The sequence below is a fragment of the Eucyclogobius newberryi genome, unplaced genomic scaffold (genome assembly GCF_026437365.1).
Source record: "Eucyclogobius newberryi isolate DKJ021-1_F unplaced genomic scaffold, fEucNew1.0.hap1 SCAF_24, whole genome shotgun sequence".
Taxonomy (NCBI): Eukaryota; Metazoa; Chordata; class Actinopteri; order Gobiiformes; family Gobiidae; genus Eucyclogobius; species Eucyclogobius newberryi.
In genome coordinates, this window is record NW_027315879.1 from 790,358 (window position 1) to 813,609 (window position 23,252).

Sequence of the window (23,252 nt, forward strand, 5' to 3'; positions counted from 1 at the left end):
GTACACCCAAGACTAAAGCAGGACCCCGGAAAGGCAGAAAACCCAAGATTAAAGCAGGGCCCCGGAAAGGCAGTACACCCAAGACTAAGGCAGGACCCCTCAAAGACGGTACACCCAAGACTAAAGCAGGACCCTTCAAAGACAGAACACCACACAATCGCATAAAGGAAATCAACTACACAACAACTGGTACAGGGGGATTACTGGTATTGAAAGACGTAGCCAAAGCTATAGTCAAGTATAGAGATCATTCACGTGACGTCACACGGCCACCCCCCACGCTCCTCCAGGCTCTTGGCCGTCCTCAGTTCGTGTCTCCCCATACAAGCCCATTCTATACCGCAGTCTGTCTGCTTCGATTTACGATGAAACACGGTTCAAATAGGCCCAAAACCTCATTAATGATATCACACTCTTTACTATTATCACAATGGTGAAGGTATGTGTGGCAATTGAGTGCAGCAACCGGGAAAATAAACGTAGAGAAGTTCTATCCGATACCGAGAAACCCGGAAATAAGAGCGCGATGGACATAGACATAGATATATATATCTATATATATATATATATATATATATATATATATATATAGATATATCTATATATCTATATATATATCTATATCTATATCTATATAGATATATATATATCTATATATATATATATCTATATATATAGATATATATCTATATATATAGATATATATATATATATATATATATATATATCTGTTCTGCGCACGCTGTAGAATTAACATCAGTTTTATTTAGGTTCAAAGTAGACTCTTTATTAATCTGAAGTTCTATCGTTTGTCACTCACTGGCGCGGCGGGAGCGGCGCACGGCGGAGCTGACAGCTGTTCAGCCCCGTGGAGGTGCGCTGAACCCGGCGCATGCAGATTGTCACGCACCGCTGTCTGCGCTGGAGCTCCGGATATATAAGTCTATCTATTCTGCGCACGCTGTAGAATTAACATCAGTTTAGTATACACTGATCTGAAGTTTTATCGGTTGTCACTCACTCGCGCGCGGACGGCGCAGCTCGTGGCACAGGGAGCTGACAGCTGATCAGCCCGGGGCAGGTGACCGAACCCCGGGCATGCAGCCTCACGCACCGCCGCCTGCGCTGGAGCTCCGGGGAATAAACGCTGTAGAATTAAGATCAGTTTCATTTAGGCGTAGAGCCTTTGATCAAAATTGGGACTTGTGAACCATGGGACAGTGGGCTTGGAGATATCTGGAAGAGACGGTGATTTAGGCATAAAATATGGATCTGAGTTGATTGATCGCAGCTTTCGACCGCTGTGTAGCTCACCCAAGGAGTTTGTGGACTCTGAAAGCACTGGGGGCTCCATAATTTACGTTTGAGATCACTTTCCACGCTCTATCAGTGCAAAGGAACGCAACTCTGAACGGACAAGGGGCGGCAACGTATGACAAGGGGGCGGCAACGTATGCGATCACGTGGTTTTGTGACGTCGGTGAATGATCTCTATAGGCTTCACAAACATATTCATCTTACTGCTTAAAGTTCTATCAACTGACAGCAATCATGTCTCTGTTCATAAATAATAGTCCAGACCTTGCCGAGGAACAGGACAAAGTCTCCCACAGCGTTAATCGTGGCCACCCTCAGAGCGTTCTCCACCAGGATGACGAAGGCGTCGCGGGCAGACACGCAGAAGCTGGTGCTGTTTATCGCCGTGGCTGCGTATGCGTTCTGCAGCAGAGGAGACAAGGGGACGAGGAGGGAGAGGTTAGGAGACAAGAAGGGAGGAGAGGAGGGGAAAGAACAGGAGACAAGGAGGGAGGAGAGGAGGAGAGAGGACAGAGACAAGGAGGGAGGAGAGGAGGAGAGAGGACAGGAGACAAGGAGGGAGGAGAGGAGACAGGGAAACAAGAAGGGAGGAGACAAGGACACAGGGTGGATAGAGAGGAGAAGAGGAGACAAGGTGGTAGGAGAGGAGAGAGGAAGAGAGACAGAAGGAGAGGTGAGAAGGATGGAGAAGGAGAAGATGAAGAAGCAGAGAAGGAGACAAAGAGGAGAGCAGAAAATAAAAAAATTATATGACATTGGGTCAGTCCTGGGTCGATCAAGGGTCAGTCAAGGGTCGGTCCTGGGGCGGTCCAGGATCGGTCAAGGGTCAGTCCTGGGTTGGTCATGGGTCAATCCTGGGTCGGTCCTGGGTTGGCCTTGGGGCAGTCCTGACCTGGTTCAGGTAGTTGAGGCACTTCTCCAAACACCAGAGGCAGCAGATGCAGGTCTTGAGGAGGCAGCGGGCACAGGCATTCTCCTGGAGACCAACAGGACAGATGTGTCAGATGCCCTCCCATCCTCCTGTGTCCCATGTGTCAGATGCCCTCCCATCCTCCTGTGTCCCGTGTATCAGATGCCCTCCCATCCTCCTGTGTCCCGTGTATCAGATGCCCTCCCATCCTCCTGTGTCCCATGTGTCAGATGCCCTCCCATCCTCCTGTGTCCCCCCTCCCATCCTCCTGTGTCCCGTGTGTCAGATGCCCTCCCATCCTCCTGTGTCCCGTGTGTCAGATGCCCTCCCATCCTGGTTCCTCTTCTCTGATTGGTGAGTAAATATGACTCTCTGTGGGCCGAGCTGGTGTTACTCTGACTCCGGTCCAAGTGCCCCTCAGTGTGGGTCCCGCCAGACTTAGAAAGTGTTTCAAATCAATGCGCCCTGTTACACTAACTGCCAAGCACTGCGGCTAAGCATAAGAAGTGCTGTTCCTGACCTGTGATTGGCCGACAGAGGTTGGGAATGCACTGAGGTTGGCTGATCTTACCCGGCCCCGGAGCTGGTTGTGCAGGTACATGAGCAGCAGTCTGGGGGCCTTCACCACGGTGATGATGAACGAGCCTTTGGCCACGGTGCCCAGATGATAACGGACCAATCGCAGCACAGAAGACAGAATGGGAGTGGCCGGGAGGCGGGCCTTATCCCTGAAACACACATGTGGAAACCTATTATGCTTTTTTAATCTGTATATAATTTGTTAAATGGATTTTATATTTAAAAACGTTTTTCAATTTGATCCCAAAAATCTAAATAAAAACATAATTGAAATACAGCCTCGGCGTGGTTTCTTTATTTAATTCACCTTTATTTGTTATGCGCAGCGCAGTAGTTCTGGTCTGTACCGACAGTGGGCTCGAGCTCCAGTGAACATATCACCAGGGGCTGGGAGGCCTAGCCTTAAGGATTAATGCGGGTCATCACATCAGTCTGGGGGTGTGCACTTCTGGATCATGAAGGCTAGCTTGCTGTGGCTCACATTGCTGTGGCTTCATGTGAGCAGGGCGCAGCGCAGTGCCGTTACACACTCCTCCACGTCCTGTATGGAGAACTCGACCAAGTTCTCCAGACACGTGGTCTTGTGCAGTTTGGGCCAGACTGGGCTGTGTGCAGACTTGCATGTGGTCAGCTTAGACAGGCACGTATTGTACCAACACCCTTGTCCAGTACATCATGAGAGGACTTGATTCCACCGAGCACTCAGGTGTCCAGCTGTGCATAATGGTGCTGAGCCACCTGCGACTCATGCCGTCCTTGTTGTCCTGGATTTGGTCTTGTTTTAGCAGTGGCGTGCGGTCAGTTCAATCAAGGCAATCAGTGATTGACCAATAAATCACCATCTTCTTCTCTATATTCTTCGTTCTTGAACTCGTTTATTTCTTATTTACAATCCAGCTTATCAAAATGTAAAAGGTAAGACCATAAACTTGTATGTTTAAGGTGTTTTTTGGGTTCATTTGCATTTGTAAATCGGACTCTGAAAGAGTCACTGAGTCACAGTGTCTTTTAGTGGCCCCTACAGGGAGCTGATCAGTACTGCAGGAAGCTTGGTTCTTCTTCTGCAGCTGTTCAGTCTGTGACAGTCTTCAGAGGCCCATTCATGCTCTGCTCTCTAACATGAGCTTTTAGAACCAGAGCGGACAGCAGCTTCTTTAAGAGCTCTGCACATGTGCTCTGAGGACAAACTCAAACAACGCTGAATAAACCTGTGTGGGAATCTTGTGCCTAACTGAGCATGTGCAGAGGAGAAGTGAAGCAACAGCGGCGCCAACTTTCAAAGTCACTTAAAATCTATCTTTTAGAGACAAGTCTGTGTTTGTAGCTCAAGATCTGGTCACATTTCTAATGAATAGACGTTAGTTAGAAATACAGGCAGTCATTTAACAACATGATGAAGTCATCTTATTTAATCCAATCAGCATCTACAGCAAGTATGGGAGTTGAGCTCAGTGGGAAAGGACTTTCATGCGGGAGGCTGGGGTTCAAAGCCCCACCCCGCATATTAGTTGATTTTCACGTTTGTGTTATCCACCTAATATATATGGGCAAGTCTGCTTCCTCATCCATATAAGTCACCGCAGGCTACTGTGTTTTAGTCCGGTAAAATTGGGAGGACATCACTGGAGCTAACCCAATCTCTGCTTTTTTGAAAAGCAGACAAATCAAAACAAATCTGTACTGGGGTCAAACACATTTGACCTTATTACGTAACACATTGGTACAGCACCTTTAACTATGAATGTTCATGTAGTTTTCATTGGTGAAAATATATTGTATCAAAAATGTCTTCAAAATGAAAATGAACAGTCTAAACAGAGTCCATGCTGAAGAGTGTGGAGTGGTCAGTAGGGTGCGCTCTGACCTGGTAAAATAGTATGTGACCACAGCTCCTGCAATAGTCATCTGCTGACAGGCCAGGATGAACTCAGATATCCAGACCAGGCCTACAGCATGAAACCAGGGCAGGTACTGCAGGTTCCCCTGGAGCCGGAACTCAACCATGCCCGAGTCCTCGTCTGGTACGGGGTCTCCGGAGGTACCTGAAGACAGACCCATGAGAACCAAGATCAGGTGTCCGCAGTAAAAATAAGTAGATCCTGTGCACTGAACTGACTACATTTAAAGCCTCTTCACTGGGACTTTTCTGCTCAAAATTACCTAAAAAAAAGTATTCATTGTGTGCTCATGCTCGCCTCTCCACAGATTTGACCCGTAACTTGACAAAGCATTAACATCTCCATTGTAAGAGACATGGTTGAAGGATAGGATTAGGTTTAAAAGAAAATGTTAAGTACTATCAGCAGCAGCAGTAGTATTCCTATCAGTAGTAGTAGTATTTGTGTATGGTACCAAGGAAGAGCAGCACCAGGACCCAGTACATCCAGAAGAGCAGCAGGAAGAGTAGGGTGACAAAGGGCAGCGCAGCAAGCAGGGGGAGACTCAGGAACACTTTCCCCGCCACATGAAACAGCGCCACCGTGAGGGCCACACGCTTCCTCATGAACAGCATCAGCAGCAGGAGCACCAGCTGTGAACAGATCCTGGGTTAGACCTATAGAGACCGCGTTTTGTCCTGTTTTAGTCCTGTTTTAGTCCCGCTTTAGTCCCGCTTTAGTCCCGCTTTAGACCCGCTTTAGACCCGCTTTAGACCCGCTTTAGACCCGCTTTAGTCCTGCTTTAGACCCGCTTTAGACCCGCTTTAGTCCCTCATTGGTCTCGCTTTAGACTTGCCTTAGTCCTGGTTTAGGCCCGCTTTAGTCCCACTTTAGACCTGTTTTAGTCCCGCTTTAGACCCGCTTTAGTCCCGCTTTAGACCTACTTTAGACCCGCTTTAGACCCCCTTTAGATCCGCTTTAGTTCTGCTTTAGACCCGCTTTAGTCCCGCTTTAGTCCCTCATTGGTCTCGCTTTAGACTTGCCTTAGTCCTGGTTTAGGCCCGCTTTAGTCCCGCTTTAGACCTGCTTTAGTCCCGCTTTAGACCTGTTTTAGTCCCGCTTTAGACCCGCTTTAGTCCCGCTTTAGACCCGCTTTAGTCCTGCTTTAGACCTACTTTAGACCCGCTTTAGACCCGCTTTAGTCCTGCTTTAGAACCGCTTCAGCTGTTTTCTGACTCTCTGATTGGCTGACTGTTTGACCTGACCCTGAGCTTGTTGTGCACTCTGATTGGCTATGACACTTACAGTGAAGACGGTTGCAGACCCAGCATACACCAGCAGCGCCTGGTTCTTGGACACGGCATCTTTGGAGCCGATGTTACCGTGGTTACTGTTGTCCCGCGGCCGGACTGTTGTCACTGTGTCATTTCCATGGAGACGGTGGTCAACATACAGCCACCACAGGACACCAGTGCCCCCTGTAGGAGCAGAGCTGTTAGTCATATATCTCTAAGTTTCAGCGGACTAAGGTCCCAGTTATTTTATTACTTGGTTTACAGATTTTTTTTTATGAAATATATTGAACAGGCGGACGAAATATAAATATGATTTCCATTTCAAAAGATTTTTTCTTCCAGGTTTCCCTAAAACACACCAGGGGGAGGAGAGGGGGGGAGACGCGGCGCGCAGGTGAGTGTAACAGTAGATTTAGCGTGTTTTGCATTGGTAGAACTCGCGCTTCTAAGTGTGCACCCTTAGTTACGGCAAAACACGCTGGAGAAAATGTGGTAAACAGGTTTAAAATGTATATTTGCAATATAAAGGCGCAGCAGACAGAAAACGGGCGAGCTGCTACGTCAAGCTTCACACGCTCTTATCTTTTGACTTAAAGGTTGAATTGACGATTTTTTTGGCCCAAATCTGAGTCTTATTTCCTCGTGGCGTGGACTGCCAATTAGTCCTGCCACGTATCAATCATAGAACGCACCTACCGATCACTTGCAGCCGGGTGCGGCTCGTCCCCAGAGAGCAGCACGTTTCCGCGTGTCTAAGCGCATTGATCTTTCGTAATATAGTTCCCTCAGTGTACGGGACTAAATGAAGACGGAGAGAGACAGTTCAAGCTGACTCAGAAGAAGACAGAAATCTACGGGAGACGAGAGATGCGATGCGATCCGTCGCGCTGATAAACAAACGCATGTGTGTGTTGTATCAGTCCGCACGGGGGAGTGCGCATGTGCATTCCGCCTGAGTTCTCAAATCGCAGAAAAATCGTCCATTGCGCCTTTAATACGGCTTTTTATATTTAATTTAATGCTATTTTGCGTAGTCGGCGGTACTTTATAAAAAAAAAAAAAAAAGATAATTAATTTTATTTATATTGTATAAATAAATATTCTAAGTGCTGCGGATCCGTAAACCAAGTAATAAAATAACCGCGGCCTAAGATTAAAAGTCAAATGTTGTTCTTCAGTTGTTGACATGTGAGGTGCTGATACTGGAGGTGTTACCTAAGGAACCGAGGACCACCAGGCCAGTGAGGACCCACACCAGAACTGTGGAGATGTACCGAATAATCAGCATCAGCAGCATGGACAGCACTGAGACGGAGAGGGAGAAGAGAGAGAGAGAGGGAGGGAGGGAGAGAGAGGGAGGGAGGGTGAAAGAGGGGACGAGGGAGAGAGAGATAGGGAGAGAGAGCAGAGAAGAGAGATAGAAGGAGAGAGGAAGAGAAAGTGTGAAGAAAGAGAGATAGAGAGAATGACAGAGAATGACAGAGAATGACAGAGAGAGTGGAACGAGGGAGAAGCAAGATAGACGAAGGGGAGAGGAAAGAGAGACAAATTGTTCAGTACTGGAGACATTCTGATTCTGAAACACTTCAGCACCACGGACAGCACAGGGACAAAAAGATGACACTTCAGAACCATTGAGGTGAGAGGGAGAAGAAAGATAAAAAGAGCCAGAAAATGTATTGAGTGAAAAAGAGAGAAAGGAAGGAGACTACAAATGGCAGCACCATGGACAGCACTGAGCAGTCAAAATAACAATGACACAGCGCTGACAGAGTTTGGGTTCTGATTGGGCCATGCAACAGGAAATATATTTGAATGCATGAACTGGAGGCCGTTTGTATGACCATTGGGGCTGTTACCGAGGGCCAGGAAGCACAGGCCGATGATGACGTCTCGACTTGCCGACACGCCTGCTATCAGCCGGTGCAGAACGCTGTCATCACCCACAAACGTCACCACTGCAACGGCCAGGCGGGCATAACAAGACACCTGCACAGGTGAGCAGCGCCTCAGCAGGGGAATGGGCTTACTGTCAGAGAGAGAGAGAGAAGTGAGAAAGGAGACGGAAGCAGAGCAAAACCTGGACCAGATTCCTTTAGTAGGAGCAACATTATCTGTAGTATCTGTAGTAGTATCTGTAGTAGTATCTGTAGTAGGAGCAGTCGAAGTAAAGAAGATGAAGCAGGTGTATCAGTGGAATCAGGAGTAGTAGATATACTGGTGCTGTTGTAGTAGTAGTAGTAGTAGTAGTAGTAGTAGTAGTAGTAGTAGTAGTAGTAGTAGTAGTAGTAGTAGTAGTAGTAGTAGTAGTAGTAGTAGTAGTAGTACTAATACTAATAGTAGTAGTAGCAGTAGTACTAGTAGCAGTAGCAGCACAGAAGCAGTAGGTAGCAGTTGCAGTGGCAGTAGCACCAATAGCAGTAGCAGTAGCACCAGTAGCAGTAGCAGTAGCACCAGTAGCAGTAGCAGTAGTAGCAGTACCTGCGGGGCACAGGGAGCTTGGGGCAGCGCTGGAACCTCTCTGGCTCAGACTGGTAGTTGTGAGGAGGCAGCTCGTAGGAACACAACTCTGACCCTGAAACATGAGTGAAAATGTCAGTAAAAGCTGAATGACCCTTCACCTTTGACCTCTGACATGGGTCTGGAGCAAGCCCCCAGGGCCAAAGATGTCGCCAGTTAACCTTTATCTCTTCGAGGACTGTGGCCCGGAAGTTAAGTAGGTTTGCGTACCATGTGATCGTGCTGAGCAATCAGAGAGAGTTACTAGAGCAGCGCAGAACCCAGCGCAAGATAAAGCGAAATATGAAAAAAACTGGTTTTAAGAAAACTGAAGGATTTTGAACAGGAAAGAAGTGAATGACCCAATAAAAGGCGTAATCTGAGTAGCTCCATGGTGCGCAAGAGGCGAGGAGTGAGCACGCTGTCACTGCGTCATCATAAAATCAAGCCGGTTCAACATGGATCTATTAAAATATGAGGTTCACCTTAAAGTCCAGCTCATGGCCTAATGCTATTGTGCTGCTTCTTTACTTTTACAACATTTACAATACATCAGAACATTGGATTATTAATGCAATTTTGTTTTGATACGTCAATTTGAATATTTTATTATATACATAGTGCTAAACTGTACATTTTGTATATGTATTTACCTAAATCTATTTATTGTCAGTTACCGGTATTATTCAGTGTATTGTGGTGTATCACAATGTAAAACCATAAACAAATGTCTAGTTTGCAAACTTTTTCTTCCATGTAAAACATTTTTTAAGTGCTTTTCGTTCACGCCATGGCGCTGGCACGGTTTGTCCCACCGCCATCCTTCAACCTCAGCCCAGCGAGAACACTGTAAAGTCTTTCACATTTACCGTGATTATGAATAAACCACTCTAAAAGTGCAACTTTCTGGAGTTGGAACGTCGCCTACATGATTCTATGTAAATAGAACGTTAGAACCATACTTCGGAACATTCTTTAGTTACATAGTAGAAAAAGCTTCAGTTGTAGTCATCTGGACTCAGTTTGAAAAAATAGACGTTTCGACTCTCATCCAAGAGTCATTGTCAATAACAGAATTTAGGTCGAGAACTCCGATATTAATACTGTTCTGTGGTAAGACCCACCCATTGGGAGGAGCCTTCCTGAAGTAGAAAGAGTTGTTTGTTTCAACAGAAACTCCCCCCTTGTATCTACCGAGCTAGCCTATTCAGAATCTTAATGGGCTATTAGAATCCTCTTTGTCTTTGTGAGACCCTGGCTCAACCACCCTAAGTACCTGATTAGCATCTAAATGTCCTTGTCCTGGTCCTCTACCTTTCCAGGGGTTCAGAATCCCATTATAAATAACAGGAAGATAAGCCCTCCATTTCTGTTTAAAGAAGGTCTTTCTTTTTTAACAAAAATAGCTTCCTTGACTCCTCTTTCAAACCATCTTTTCTCCCTGCTTAAAACCTTCACCTCCAGATGACTACAACTGAAGCTTTTTCTACTATGGAACACGCCTGGACGAATGAGGGATTACACCGACATTCTTTAGTTACGTTTTATTGACATGACCCGCCCACTTTATTCCCCCACGGATCAGCACTTCTGTTGTAATGGCACTTCATGTCCAGCAGGAACGAGGAAAAAGTATGGCCACTAAAATATGCTATAAAGTAGATTAAAGGCGTAATGGACGATTTTTCGCCGATTTGAGAACTCAAGCGGAAGAGCGCATGCACACTCCCCCCGTGCGAAAGCAGCGAAAAGCCTCGCGGCTACACGTGCATTTGTTTATCAGCGCCACGGATCGCATCGCATCTCTCGTGTCCCGTAGATTTCCGTCTTTTCTGAGCCAGCTCGAATTGTCTTTCTCTGTCTTCATTTTGTCCTGTACACTGAGGGAACTATATTATGATAGATCCATGCGCTTAGACACTCTCCTGGGGACGAGCCGACGAAGTTACAAGTGAGCAGTAGTTGCATCCTATGATTGACACGTGGCAGGACTAATCGGCAGTCCACGCCACGAGGAAATGAGACTCAGATTTGGGCCAAAAAATTGTCCATTACGCCTTTAATATATGTAAAATTAGCCCAACCTAGCCCAGCCTAGTCCAACCTAACCTTACCTAACCAAGCCACCTAGCCGAACCTTACTTTACCTAGCCTAGCCTTACCTTACCTAGCCTTACCTTACCTAGCCTAGGCTAACCTAACCTAACCTAACCTTACCTTACCTTGCCTAACCTAACCTAGCCTAGCCTAGCCTAACCTAACCTAGCCTAGCCTAGCCTAGCCTAGCCTAGCCTAACCTATTCGCACAGGAGAAACTAGTGAGCTCAAGTCTAATCTAGAGTCTTCTAGAGCAGGACGAAGTAGAAAGTGAGGGATCAGGGACAAAATCAGTCTTATTCAGGGTCTAAATAAGACAAACTTTGTGATGCTGCTAGGCAACATGGAATGACCTCACTTTATAGTATGACACATCTGCTGCCCAAGTCTGACCAGAAATTATAATTCAAGATTTCATGGTTTTAGTGAAATGAGTAGTCTCATCTGTCACCCAGGTAAAGCAGGCTTGGCCCCGGGCTTACACTCTTCATTTCTTAATTTGTCCTGGTTTTGTAATGTTATAACATTAAGATCAGAGGGACCAACTCCAGGCAGGAGAGGAGGAGGAGGAGGAGGAGGAGGAGGAGGAGGAGGAGGAGGAGGAGGAGGAGGAGGAGGAGGAGGAGGAGGAGGAGGAGGAAGACAAGATGGCGGAGCTTACGGTTGTTCATGGCAAAGCTGCGGAGGTCCTCGTAGGTCTTAAGCTCACGACTGGGACACAGAGACACACACAAGGCCATGGAGCGGATCCTCCTCTGGACTAGGTCGATGTCACAAGGGTCCAGGAAGAACACGAACCTGAGGGACGAAAAGAGCTCATTTAGAGCAGATACAGTGGTAATCCTGTCCGGTTAACTGTCCTGGTTTAGACTTGGTGTTTGCTGGCACGGTTTAGTCATCGTTTGCATCTTAAAGGCGGTATGGACAATTTTTCGGCGATTTGAGAACGCAGGCGGAAGTGCACATGCGTACTCCCCCGTGCGGACCGATACAACACACACGTGCGTTTGTTTATTAGCGCAACGGAGCGCATCGCATCGCTCGTCTCCCGTAGATTTCTGTCCACTTCTGCGTCAGCTCGAACTGTCTTTCTCCGTCTTCATTTTGCCCCGTACACTGAGGGAACTATATTATGATAGATCCATGCGCTTAGGCACGTGGAAACGTGGGGACGAGCCTGACGCGGCTGCAGGTGAGCGATAGGTGCGTTTTATGATTGATACGTGGCAGGACAAATGATTTATCCACGCCACGAGGAAATATGATAAAAAAAATTGCTGAAAAAAATCGTCCATACCACCTTTAATGAATCTTGTTTTAGCCGATTCAGTCCTGATTAATGCCGGGTTGTAACCTGACCCTGACTGCGGTGTGTGCTGCAGTGTCTGACAAAAATGCTGATTCTTTCAATGGACACACATAGCTCCTGGACCTAAGGCACGGGTCAATGTAACAGGGCGCATTGATTTTAATCACTTTCTAAGTCTTGTGGGACATATCAGTGCACAACTGCATTAGTCCTGGTTTGATCATTATTGTCAGCGAGGTTCAAACCACAGTCGATCTTGGTTTAGTCCTAGTTCAGTTTGAATTTAGACCTGGTTCAGTCCCAGTTCATACCTCATGGTTCAAGTTCAACCTGGTTTAGTCCTGGTTTAGTCCTGGTTTAGTCTTGGTTTAGTCTTGGTTTAGTCCTGGTTTTGTCCTGGTTTTGTCCTGGTTTTGTCCTGGTTTTGTCCTGGTTTAGTCCTGGTTTAGTCCAGGTTTAGTCCAGGTTTAGTCCAGGATAAGTCCTGATTTTGTCCTAGTTCAGTTTTGGTTTAGTCCAGGTTTAGTCCTGTTTTAGTCCTAATTCAATTCTGATTTAGTCCTGGTCCTAGTTTAGACCCACCTGCGGTCTGTGTGGTCCAGCCCGCTGAGCCGGACTCCTTCTATCCTCTCGTTGCGATCTCCACAGGTGTTTCCAAAACTGTCGTAACCAAAAAGCAGCCGAGCAGCGCCCCCGGTGGCCACAGTGAAGCCGCAGATCCCGCCCTAAGAGAAGTTTGATTGACAGGTGAGTTGGATTGACAGCAGACAGGTGAGTTTGTAAAAACATCAGACAGTCAGATTGGCCTAGAATCAATGAAAATAGACACATTTATAATACGGGAGTTTGTTAATGTAATCCCTCGTGCGTTCCTGTAACCCATGTCTAAAAGAAAAGGGAGTGTCTACAGAGCCGCGGCGCACGGCCGAAACTGCCATGTTACTTTGTGCCGCGGCTCCTGAAACTGCTGCGCTATTTGACCGCGCCGTTTTAGACAGCGCCAGGTTAGGGTTAAGGTTAGGGTCAGGGTTAGGGTTAGGGTTAGCCATGAGGCTATATGGCAGTGCCGCGGTTCCTGAAACTACTGGGCCGTTTGGCCGCGCCGCGGCTCTGCAGCCACGGCCAAAAGAAAAATCCATAAACCCAGAGTTGAGTGGATTATAGTACTTTTACTGGCGCTAATAACATTATATTTGATGCGTGTCCTGGGTCGCTGGAGGAACTATGTCTCTCGGCTGGCCTTGGAACGCCTTGGGATCCCCCCCGGAGGAGTTGGAGGAAGTGTCTGGGAGTCCCTGCTTAGACTGCTGCCCCAGTGACCCGGCCCGCGTAAGAAGATGGATGGATGGATGTTTCGTTACTACCGCGTTCTCCACGGCAGACATTGCTGTTTGACTGTATATTGAAAAGACTAATACAATTAGTGAATTGTTGCGCAACTTGAATCAGTTTGAATCAACTTGAATCAACTTAAATTGACTTAAATTAACTTTAAGTTAATAAACTTAATGAATGAATTGTAATTAATGATTGATTATGATGATTGTGAGTTTGATAATTATCACAAAGTGTTACTAGTAACTGATTGCAATTACAGATACATTATATGAATATTGATGGTATTTTTTTTTTCTGTCTTGTAGGTCAGGTTTTTTTCCCCCACACACTCTGATTTCCTCTTCTAGAGGTGGACAGTGACCAATTAGCCTATGAAACTGGTAGGGCCCTTCTTTGTCTTATACCGGATACGGACACCCTGAGTTGGATTACTTTTGTTTTCACTTGGATTATTATTTTCTTCCCTCTTTAAACAGAACAGAAGAGTATTTTTCGCCGATTTGAGAACTCAGGCGACTGTTTGTCCCTTTTTGAAAAGTGCGCATGCGCACCCTCACCCCCGTGCAGAAGCATGCAACAGTCTCGCTGCAACACGTGCGTTTGTTTATTAGCGCGACGGATCACTTAGCATATCTCGTCTCCGTAGATTTCCGTCTCTTGAGCTTGAACAGTCTTCCTCTGCATATTAACCACGCATGCGCAGCTAGTGAAACGTGCTTCTATGCTGGGAACGAGCCAGAACGAGGCTGCAGCTGTGTAGTAGGACGAAAGGGATGATTGATATGTGGAAGGACTAATCGACTGTCCACACCATGAGGAAATGAGACTCTACATTTGGCACTAAAAAATCCTCCTTAATTCCTTTAACTCAAAGGAACATGAACTGAACTTTCAAATGCTTGAACAACTTTTTGTCAGGCTGCCCCAAATAAATTGTCTGTTTGCTGTAACCCGAGTCAACATTTTTCAAGTGGATCGGACGGTAGGCAAATTCTTATTTTTTTTACTTTGAAGGCAAAAAAAAAAAGATCTAAATTTTGCCATTTTTGGACTCGGAGTGACCACGAGGGGTCAGGCTTCAACAGTCCAGGGGTCAGGCTTCAACAGTCCAGGGGTCAGGCTTCAACAGTCAATGACGGAAAACGTCTCGATCAACCCGATCGGGAGACTAAATCTCACGATTTTAAGATATTTCAATCGACCTTTTGTACGTTGTTATCCTTTATTTTGGTAACGAAGGCTAGCGAGGGAACATGCGGGGGACATGGGCGCCGCCATGTTTGTTGTGATGGGCGTGTTTCAATCCCAGAATGCATTGCTTAAGTCAAATTTCACACCCTGATAGAGCGTGACATGTACTATGGACACTTCAGTGGAACCGACAGAGGCAAACCAACTTGTAAAAAGCAATATAACGCGTGTTCTCTTTTATTACCGACCCATGTGGAGGACTGAATATGAAGTTGCACATGTGTTGCGCAATGCGTTATCAGTCCTTTGGGATGAAAGACAGGTTTGCCAATGTGATAAAAATATTCGACACGGCAGTTTAGGAAAGACTGGTCGGTGAGTCGGCGAAATAATTGAAAAATAAAAGATTTTGACGTTTTTTCAACAAAATGCTGATTTTTTTTTCAGTCTGCTAGTTTCATACCGGGTCAGTCGGGTTACGGCAAACAGACATATTATTTTGCTCGGCCTCATAAAGATGTATTTATTTAGTTAAGTTTGATGTTTGTTTTATTTAACACAATTATCATATAATCATACTCCTGTTTTTGTTGCTTTTCATTCACCATAAGCTCCTGTAGCTAACCTGTTTTTTATGTCTTGGTCATATGCAACCCATTGTAATAACTCAGCCCTAACACTAACCTCTCATATTAGCGTTACATTCAGGAGCAGTCCACAGTAGAAAAGGTTTCAAAGGGGGGCATAGAGGCGGGCGTGTGTGTAAGGGGGACAGAGGCGGGCTGACCCACTCCACTGCTCCTCTCACGTAGAGCTTAACCCGGTGTTGGCACTGGGCATCTGTCATGTGTAATGTGCACAGATTTCTACAAAAGTCTCGCACCCCCCTTGGCACGGCTCCACCCCACCCCAACGGGCGCGCCCCACATTCTGAGAAGCTCTGAGCTACAGTTAAACAGTAGCACATCCAGACCTCCTGACCAATTCATTTGGAATCACACTGACTTTGTGATGATATTCAATTATTTTTGCTACAAGTATGGGCCCCGTTTGTGGCCCAAATTATGCTAAATTGTTTGTGGGTTATTTTAAAAATAAATTGAGTTCAACCCCGACAAAGCTCTGTTTGAGAACAAAATCCTTAAATGGTTCAGGATACACTGATGACATCTTTTGCATTTGTAATGGCAGCCCCCAAGAATTGTATGACTTTATTAGAATGCTTTGCATACATGTTGTTGGGACTTCCGGAGTCTTTATAGTGAGTCTGAGTCTTCTTTATAAACCGTGTACCACACAAAATCGCTTCGAGGTCAGTAAGGACAACCAGAATTAATCCATTTATTGAGCGCACCAGATTATAAAGCGCACTGACGTTTTTTGAGGAAATTAAAGGCTTTAAGTGCGCCTTATAGTGCAGAAAGTACGGTAAGTTTGACGAGCTGTGGGCTCTGCTTCCCTTACGCTCTTGTTCTGATTGGAATTTTTTTAAATTGTTTGTTTCCAAAGTTAAGTCTGAATGTCACTTTTCCATTTGTCTCCGTTACACTGGCAGTCCAGTCTTTGATCCTCGTGAGGTTTATGTTTTCCATTTCTTAGTGATGGCCTTTTTTCTTTTTGCGAAAAGTATCTATTTATTGTGTCCATGGCAGGAGTTTTAAGATAAGATAAGATAAGATATTCCTTTATTGTCCCACATGGGGAAATTTCATTGGTGCAACGCAGGTAGATACAGAGGTAGATACAGAAGAAAAGAACAGATCACTTATAGGAAGTCTGAAAAACACTTTCAGTAGAAGATCTCCTATAAATAAATAAAAACTCCCATAGACAAATGAATAAATAAATACATAAATACCATTGCATGTGATCACGACAGTAATTGCACATGAATATGTGTCACGACAGCACATAGATTGCACATGAATTTCATAGTAATTGCACATGAATTGCACATGAATTCCAACAGCAATTGCACATATGACAGAATTGCACATCAGTATTAGGTTAGGTCAGTATTACGAGTGTTCAGGACTAACAGTTTTTGTTATAAAGTCTAACAGCAGCAGGAAGGAAAGACCTACGAAACCTTTCCTTCACACATCGAGGGTGGATCAGTCTCTCACTGAAGCTGCTCTCCAGAGCGGAGAGAGTGTCCTGCAGGGGGTGAGACTCATGGTCCAGCATAGATGTGAATCTAGCCAGGACCCTTCTGTCCCCCACCTCCTGCACCGAGTCCAGAGCACAGCCCAGGACGGAGCTGGACTTCTTGATGACTCTGTCCAGCCTCTTCCTCTCCCTCTCTGTGATGCTGCTGCTCCAGCAGGCCACACCGTACAGGAGGGCCGATGCCACCAGAGTCGTAGAAGGTCTTCAGGAGTGGCCCTGTCACTCCAAAAGACCTGAGTCTCCTCAGGAGGTAGAGCCGACTCTGGCTCTTCCTGTACAGTGCGTCTGTGTTATGAGTCCAGTCCAGTTTGTGGTTCAGATGAACACCCAGGTACTTGTATGAGTCCACTCTCTCAATGTCCCGTCCCTGGATGTTCACTGGTGAGGGGGCAGTGGGGTGGCGTCTGCGGAAATCCACCACCATCTCCTTGGTCTTCCCCGCGTTGATGAGGAGGTGGTTCCGCTGACACCAGTCCACAAAGTCCTGCGCCAGTCCTCTGTACTCCGCATCATCGTCGTCCGTGATGAGTCCGATGATGGCAGAGTCATCAGAGAACTTCTGCAGGACACAGCTGTCCGTGTCATATCTGAAGTCTGCAGTGTAAAGGGTGAAGAGAAAGGGCGCGAGGACAGTGCCCTGGGGCGCCCCCACACTGCAGGTCCGAGTGTCAGACACACAGTTCCGGGCTCTCACAAACTGGGGTCGGTCTGTGAGGTAGTCCAGGATCCACTCTGCCAGGTCATACTCCACACCAGCCGTCTCCAGCTTGTCCCTCAGGAGCAGCGGCTGGATGGTGTTGAAGGCGCTGGAAAGATCGAAGAACAGAATCCTCACAGAGCTGCCAGGCTTTTCCAGGTGAGAGAGAGAGCGGCCCAGATACAAAGTTCTAAAGTTCAGAGGGATGGAAATGCGAAAAGGTCTGCAGTTAATTGTTAATTTCAGTCCAATATTTGTGAGCAACAGGACAGTCCCAGAACACGTGATAGTGGTTTGCCTCCTGGTGGCGCTGTTTCTCCAACAGTTGCATTTCCTTGTGAATAATCAGCACTTTGACATGGAGTTATGAAAAAAACGTGACACAATTTTCCAGTAAAATTCCCTCTATACATGTGATTTTGAGCTCCACTGCATTTTCCCACTCTTCATCTGTCAAAACAAGATGACCCTCTCATTTCCATTTGTTTTAATATAGTTAAGTATTTGTCCAGATTAGCAATACATTGATATAATTTAGATATTATTCCCTTGAGTGCAGATCACCTTCTGGTTCGTCACTGAACACCCTGTATACAAGATGCAGACTTTTCTCAAGTTGTCTTTTTATAGATCCCAAACTTAGTGTGTCATGTTTGGAACCCATTTTACATGGAGTTATAGACAGACCGTCATCCCGATTCTGGAGCCCAGAACTAACCCTAAACCTAACCTTAACCCTAACCTTAACCTTAACCCTAATCCTAACCTTAATGTTTAAACCCGAAAAAAATGAACTGCGCCAAAAGCGGGTGTCGAACTCAAGACTTCACACATGCAAGTCCGTGTCTCTAACCGCTGGGCCAACACGTTTAGTAGACTGTTTGCTGCGAAACAGAATATAGTGGCTAAATCGGGATGACGGGGTCTGTCTACAACCGCATGTACCCATTTTGTATGCATGCTTTATAAATGAGACCCCTGATGCCTACTTATGAAACCTTTTCTTCCAAAATGGGATTTGATTGACAGGTGTGGTACTGGTGTGGCCATTACCATGCCAACGCAGAAGGCGGTGAACAGCAGGAACCAGGGCAGATCTGTGCAGCTGCGGTCCTCCAGGGGGCGCCACTCTCGCTTAGGCCTCTGTGAGCAAACAAACATTTCATTATTCATATGATAAGGGGCCTTTATTTTCAACCATAGTGCCACGGATTGGACTCGGCCGCTGGAGGCTGGAGTGGGATGGTGCCAGTCCATATATGGTGATAAGTGTTTGAACCAATGGCTGATGACTGTGGCATTCAACAGCGCCTCCTGTGGGAGAGGTTTGTCATGGCCTCATATACAGGCAAAGAAAGAAGTGAGCAATAAAATAGTTTGATTTCCCGTTTTTCAATGAGTTCCCAAAATGTAAAAAAATATATTGGGAGTGTTGTTTCTTTATTTAACTCACCTTTATTTGTTGTGTACAACGCGGAGAGCTCACTGTGATCACCAGGGTGCCCAGACTAAACCCAGACTAAACCCGGACTAAACCCACACTAAACCAACCACCTGAGGATGCTGAGCACAGAATGCACAGCACTGTTCACTTTCAGCACTACTTCTGTAAATGTAACTGTACATTTTGTGTTCATGGTAAACCTATCTTAACGTAATTAGATTTCTTTTTAATAAATGCCCTTTTTGATTCTATATATCTTATTTTTATTATTGCTCATTGTTTTATGTTGCACCAAATCACCAAGACAAGATCCTATGTTTGTGAATTCTGTTCATTGGCAATGGCAATAAACCATTTCTGATTCTGATTAAAATGGGTTTGCTGGGTTTACCCGTATTAGGCTTTTGTCTCAGAGTAGTTTTTTTTATTTTCTGTAGCAATAAATTGCACTTGAAAATGGGTCAACGTGTGCCGCTTATGGTTGAGTCCACGTGCCTGTCACAGGAGCAGGGCGCAGCGTCCTGACTACAATTCTCGCTCTTACAATTTGCTGCATGTCCTTCTCTCATCGTCATTTGTCGCTAAACAGTCAAATGAAGCCAAAAAAATCCTCAAAGAAAAGAAAGGTGTGTTATTGTGACAGGTCTATCCTTACGTTTGTTGTGTTGTGTTTTCAGCCCTGAAGACAAGACACATTTTCAATTCGATTCTGATTAATTTATGGGAGTTGAACCTTTCCCGAATCATTTTGGAATAGTTGCATATCAGAACTGGAACAATAACACCACAGGGTCATGTTAAAAAAAAAGCTTCTGTTATTTGGTCTAAGGAGTGCTTTGATGATCATTGTGGTGATAAAATCTGTAATGAGACAAGTCCATATTTTTCCTGAAAATACAATTGAATCTGTTATTATTGTAACAATATGTCCTTCTCCAAATCTGAGCCAGGATCCTGTTCAGAACATAACTAGACTCAGGAGCAGTGCTTTAGTTCTGAGCTGGTGCTCTTCAGGACCCTCATTGGGGCTCCTTTGTCAGACCTCTACTTTATGGTTCTGGTTCATGTGTCTTCAGCCCCAGCATGAGGGAGCTGTCCATGGTGCTGTGCGCGCGGGTTCGCCCCAGTCACACATCTACACAGACAAATAGCCGCGTTGATCTGTTATTGTGGTAAAAGCGGACAATGAAGAGAAGCTCGTGGAGCAGTGACGCTGAGCGCAGCCTCTGCCGCTCCGGCCCCGAACAAAACCGAGCCAGCTTTTGGGCCGGGCTCGGGAACAGAGCGGGCGTCGCACACACGGCCTCCAGTAGGGCAGAGCTATCGGAACCGGGCGGCGATAATCGGATTAAGGCTCTAATCTGGGCCCTTCAGCGCGCTCCCGAGCCCACTGTGAAGGGCATGCGGAGGGAGGTTCCGGTACCGCGGTTTGGGCACGTACCTCCGCGCTGCCGCAGCATCCCATCGCAGAGCCCCAGCAGAGCCACAGCCGCAGAGGGACGGTCCGAGCGGAGACGGGCCGGAGACGGGCCGGAGCACGAGCGCAATCAGGACACTGCACTTCCTGTGGCCGTCAGGCGCGTGGCCAACCACCCACCGCGCATGCGCCCAACACTGCTTTTGCCCGCCCTGGACAAAGAAGTAAGGTGCAGTGCGCACAGCAGCCACTGAATGAAGGTCTGCGGAGATCAGCGCTATAGAGCTGGGATTAATTGTGACTTTTTTCTCCATAAACACCTCATTATTACTGCATTACAACTCGTAGTTAAAAGATAGAACTCCGTGAGTTCTATTTTTGAGTGACGACCCCGTGAAAAAATATTGAAAGACGGCTCAGTAGCGCCACCTCAAAAATGTATTAAAATGGGGCCAATGGGAGCCCGACGCCTAAAAAAGTCCAAGCTGAACACAATGATGAGCAAATGTAGTAGCCGTCTATTAAAATGGCTCTCTAGCGCCCTCTCCAAATTAGATATTTTAAAAATTATAGAAGACAATCTACTTGTCTTGGGAGTGTCTGCAGTGCCGCGGCGCGCGGCCGAAAAAGCCATGTTATTTTTGTGCCGCGGCTCCTGAAACTGCGCCGCTATTTGACCGCGGTTTAGCGCCGTTTTAGACCGTGCCGGGTTAAAGGTGGTATGGACGATTTTTTTCAGCAAATTTTTTATCATATTTCCTTGTGGCGTGGATAAATCATTTGTCCTGCCACGTATAAATCATAAAACGCACCTACCGCTCACCTGCAGCCGCGTCAGGCTCGTCCCCACGTTTCCGCGTGCCTACGCGCATGGATCTATCATAATATAGTTCCCTCAGTGTACGGGGCAAAATGAAGACGGAGAAAGACTGTTCAAGCTGACGCAGAAGTGGACAGAAATCTACGGGAGACGAGCGATGCGATGCGCTCCGTTGCGCTAATAAACAAACGCTCGTGTGTGTTGTATCAGTCCGCACGGGGGAGTGCACATGCGCACTTCCGCCTGCGTTCTCAAATCGCCGAAAAATCGTCTATACCGCCTTTAAGGTTAGGGTTAGGGTTAGGGTTAAGGTTAAGGTTAGGGTTAAGGTTAGGGTTAAGGTTAGGGTTAAGGTTAGGGTTAAGGTTAAGGTTAGGGTTAAGGTTAGGGTTAAGGTTAAGGTTAAGGTTAAGGTTAAGGTTAAGGTTAAGGTTAGGGTTAAGGTTAAGGTTAAGGTTAGGGTTAGCCATGAGGCTATAACGGGCTCTAAGGGAAATGCCGCGGTCCCTGAAACTCTCCAGCCACGGCCATTTGTCTTAGACTACTGAAAAAATGTAGCATGGGTTCATTTGCAATGGGGACGATTTGACAAAATCATGTGACTCTATCTCGAGTTTAATATTTTTTTTTTTAATTGGAAACAAATTTACAAAAAAAGAGTTATTATTAATTTATTTTCAAAAATATTTTTCTCCCACAAACCACCCCCGATTTTGACACCCTGAACGTTAACGAAAACAAAAAAAATGTTATGACCCAACATTCAGGATCGGTGAAAAATTATGAAAAGTGTATAAGAAAATGTATGACGATGATGATTGGCATTTTTTTCCATATTTTACACCTCATACTTTCTTTTCCACCTTGGACTTTGAAATTTGTCAAAATGAACTAAAACTATGTGCAATTAGAAGTAATTCTTTTAATTTTTGATAAAATTCCAGGCTTTTAAACAAAAATAGCCATTTTCAAGTGTTAAAACTTGCGTTTCTCTGGCATGAGATGTCCTATTTCCCGGCACAAATATACATTTTGTGCAAAATGATGTGCTGAACGCAATGATATATCATTATATATAGCTATATTTTAGAAAGGCTCTACAGCGCCCCCTTGAACATTTAAATTAAGTCAAAAAATGACTTTGACATGGACATATTAAATTTGGCACAAACTTCCTTCACTAGAAAGGACCACAACCCCAGCTAAGATGCAAAGTGTTTATTAACATACGAGAAACATGAACAACACAAGTCTACAGAAATGGAAGCGGTTTTGGGGCTTCTTGCGAAGAGGGCTGTAGGCTCCCGGGCCTCAATACCCCCATCTAGATGCATAAAAAGTGTACCTACAGGAAGGGGTGTGAAAGGGGTGTGGTCCTGCTCCTGAACTTAAAATAACAAACTTATCTTAATTTCTTGTCATTCTAAACAATAAAGCCAATGACGGCATCCCTCTAGGTTCAAGCATGTTACCGTGGCGACCTGACAAATACTGCCATAGACTTACATGCGTTTTGGTTTACAGGCTTTTTGAATGGGATGAAAACATTTACTTTGACATTAACTGTTAAGATTTGGCACAGTTATTCAAATGTTGAATGAAGTGGTGATGTAGGCGGGGGGATTAGAGGTGCTCTTCGCGGTGGCTTCAACCCTGCGGTCGCAAGTGGGGCGAGGGATTTATTGCCCTCAACATAAAAACATAGCTTAAAACTTAATATAAAAACATAGCAAACAGAGCATGACCACAAAGAACAGATAAAAAACAAGAACAAAAACAAAACAGAAGTCCAATAAAAATTAAGTAAACTTCTTATTTTGTCAAAAATTAAGTAAACTTCTTATTTTGTCAAAAGTCTTTCAAATTGTATCCCTTTCCACATTCATTCAGAATTTGATCTGTTCCATCTTAAGTTTGTCAATTATAGTGTCCAGTCTCTAATTGTTGGTTCGTGTCATCCTTTGTTTTTGATAGCCTTCTTTCTTGCTGCTAAAGCAATAGCCCAAATGTATCCATTCACTGTGTCTTTGGCAGGAGTTTTGAGGCCCAAGTACATAGTTCTGAAATTGAGAGGGATGACAAAGTCAAAAACAGTCTGCAGTGCATTGTTAATTCCAGTCCAAAATCTTTGAACAACAAGAGATTCCCAAAACATGCGATAGCAATTTCTCCTAGTGCCACAGTTTCTCCAACAGTCTGCATTTCCTTGTGAATACAGAACACTTTATTATAAAGAAACTTTACAATTCTTTTCCAGCAAAATTTCCTGTTGAATTTGCTGTATGTATTTATT

At 45.5% G+C, this 23,252-nt stretch overlaps 1 protein-coding gene across 4 annotated transcripts in view; it reads right to left on the reverse strand.

Annotated features, from left to right (window-relative positions):
• Window positions 1-23,252, reverse strand: part of slc44a1b (solute carrier family 44 member 1b) — a 57,379-nt gene that overhangs the window by 20,230 nt on the left and 13,897 nt on the right. For 3 of the 4 annotated variants that reach the window (XM_072459617.1, XM_072459620.1, XM_072459618.1), the window contains 12 exons: window positions 18,332-18,421; window positions 12,466-12,608; window positions 11,236-11,372; window positions 8,460-8,553; window positions 7,838-8,007; window positions 7,194-7,283; window positions 5,989-6,161; window positions 5,159-5,336; window positions 4,671-4,848; window positions 2,799-2,955; window positions 2,210-2,293; window positions 1,582-1,719 (listed from right to left, as the gene is read on the reverse strand). In XM_072459617.1, coding sequence (XP_072315718.1) covers window positions 1,582-1,719; window positions 2,210-2,293; window positions 2,799-2,955; window positions 4,671-4,848; window positions 5,159-5,336; window positions 5,989-6,161; window positions 7,194-7,283; window positions 7,838-8,007; window positions 8,460-8,553; window positions 11,236-11,372; window positions 12,466-12,608; window positions 18,332-18,421 — 1,632 coding nt within the window. Of the gene's footprint in view, window positions 1-1,581; window positions 1,720-2,209; window positions 2,294-2,798; window positions 2,956-4,670; window positions 4,849-5,158; window positions 5,337-5,988; window positions 6,162-7,193; window positions 7,284-7,837; window positions 8,008-8,459; window positions 8,554-11,235; window positions 11,373-12,465; window positions 12,609-18,331; window positions 18,422-20,163; window positions 20,339-23,252 lie in introns of those variants that run through there. The other variant, XM_072459619.1, reaches the window with a different exon arrangement.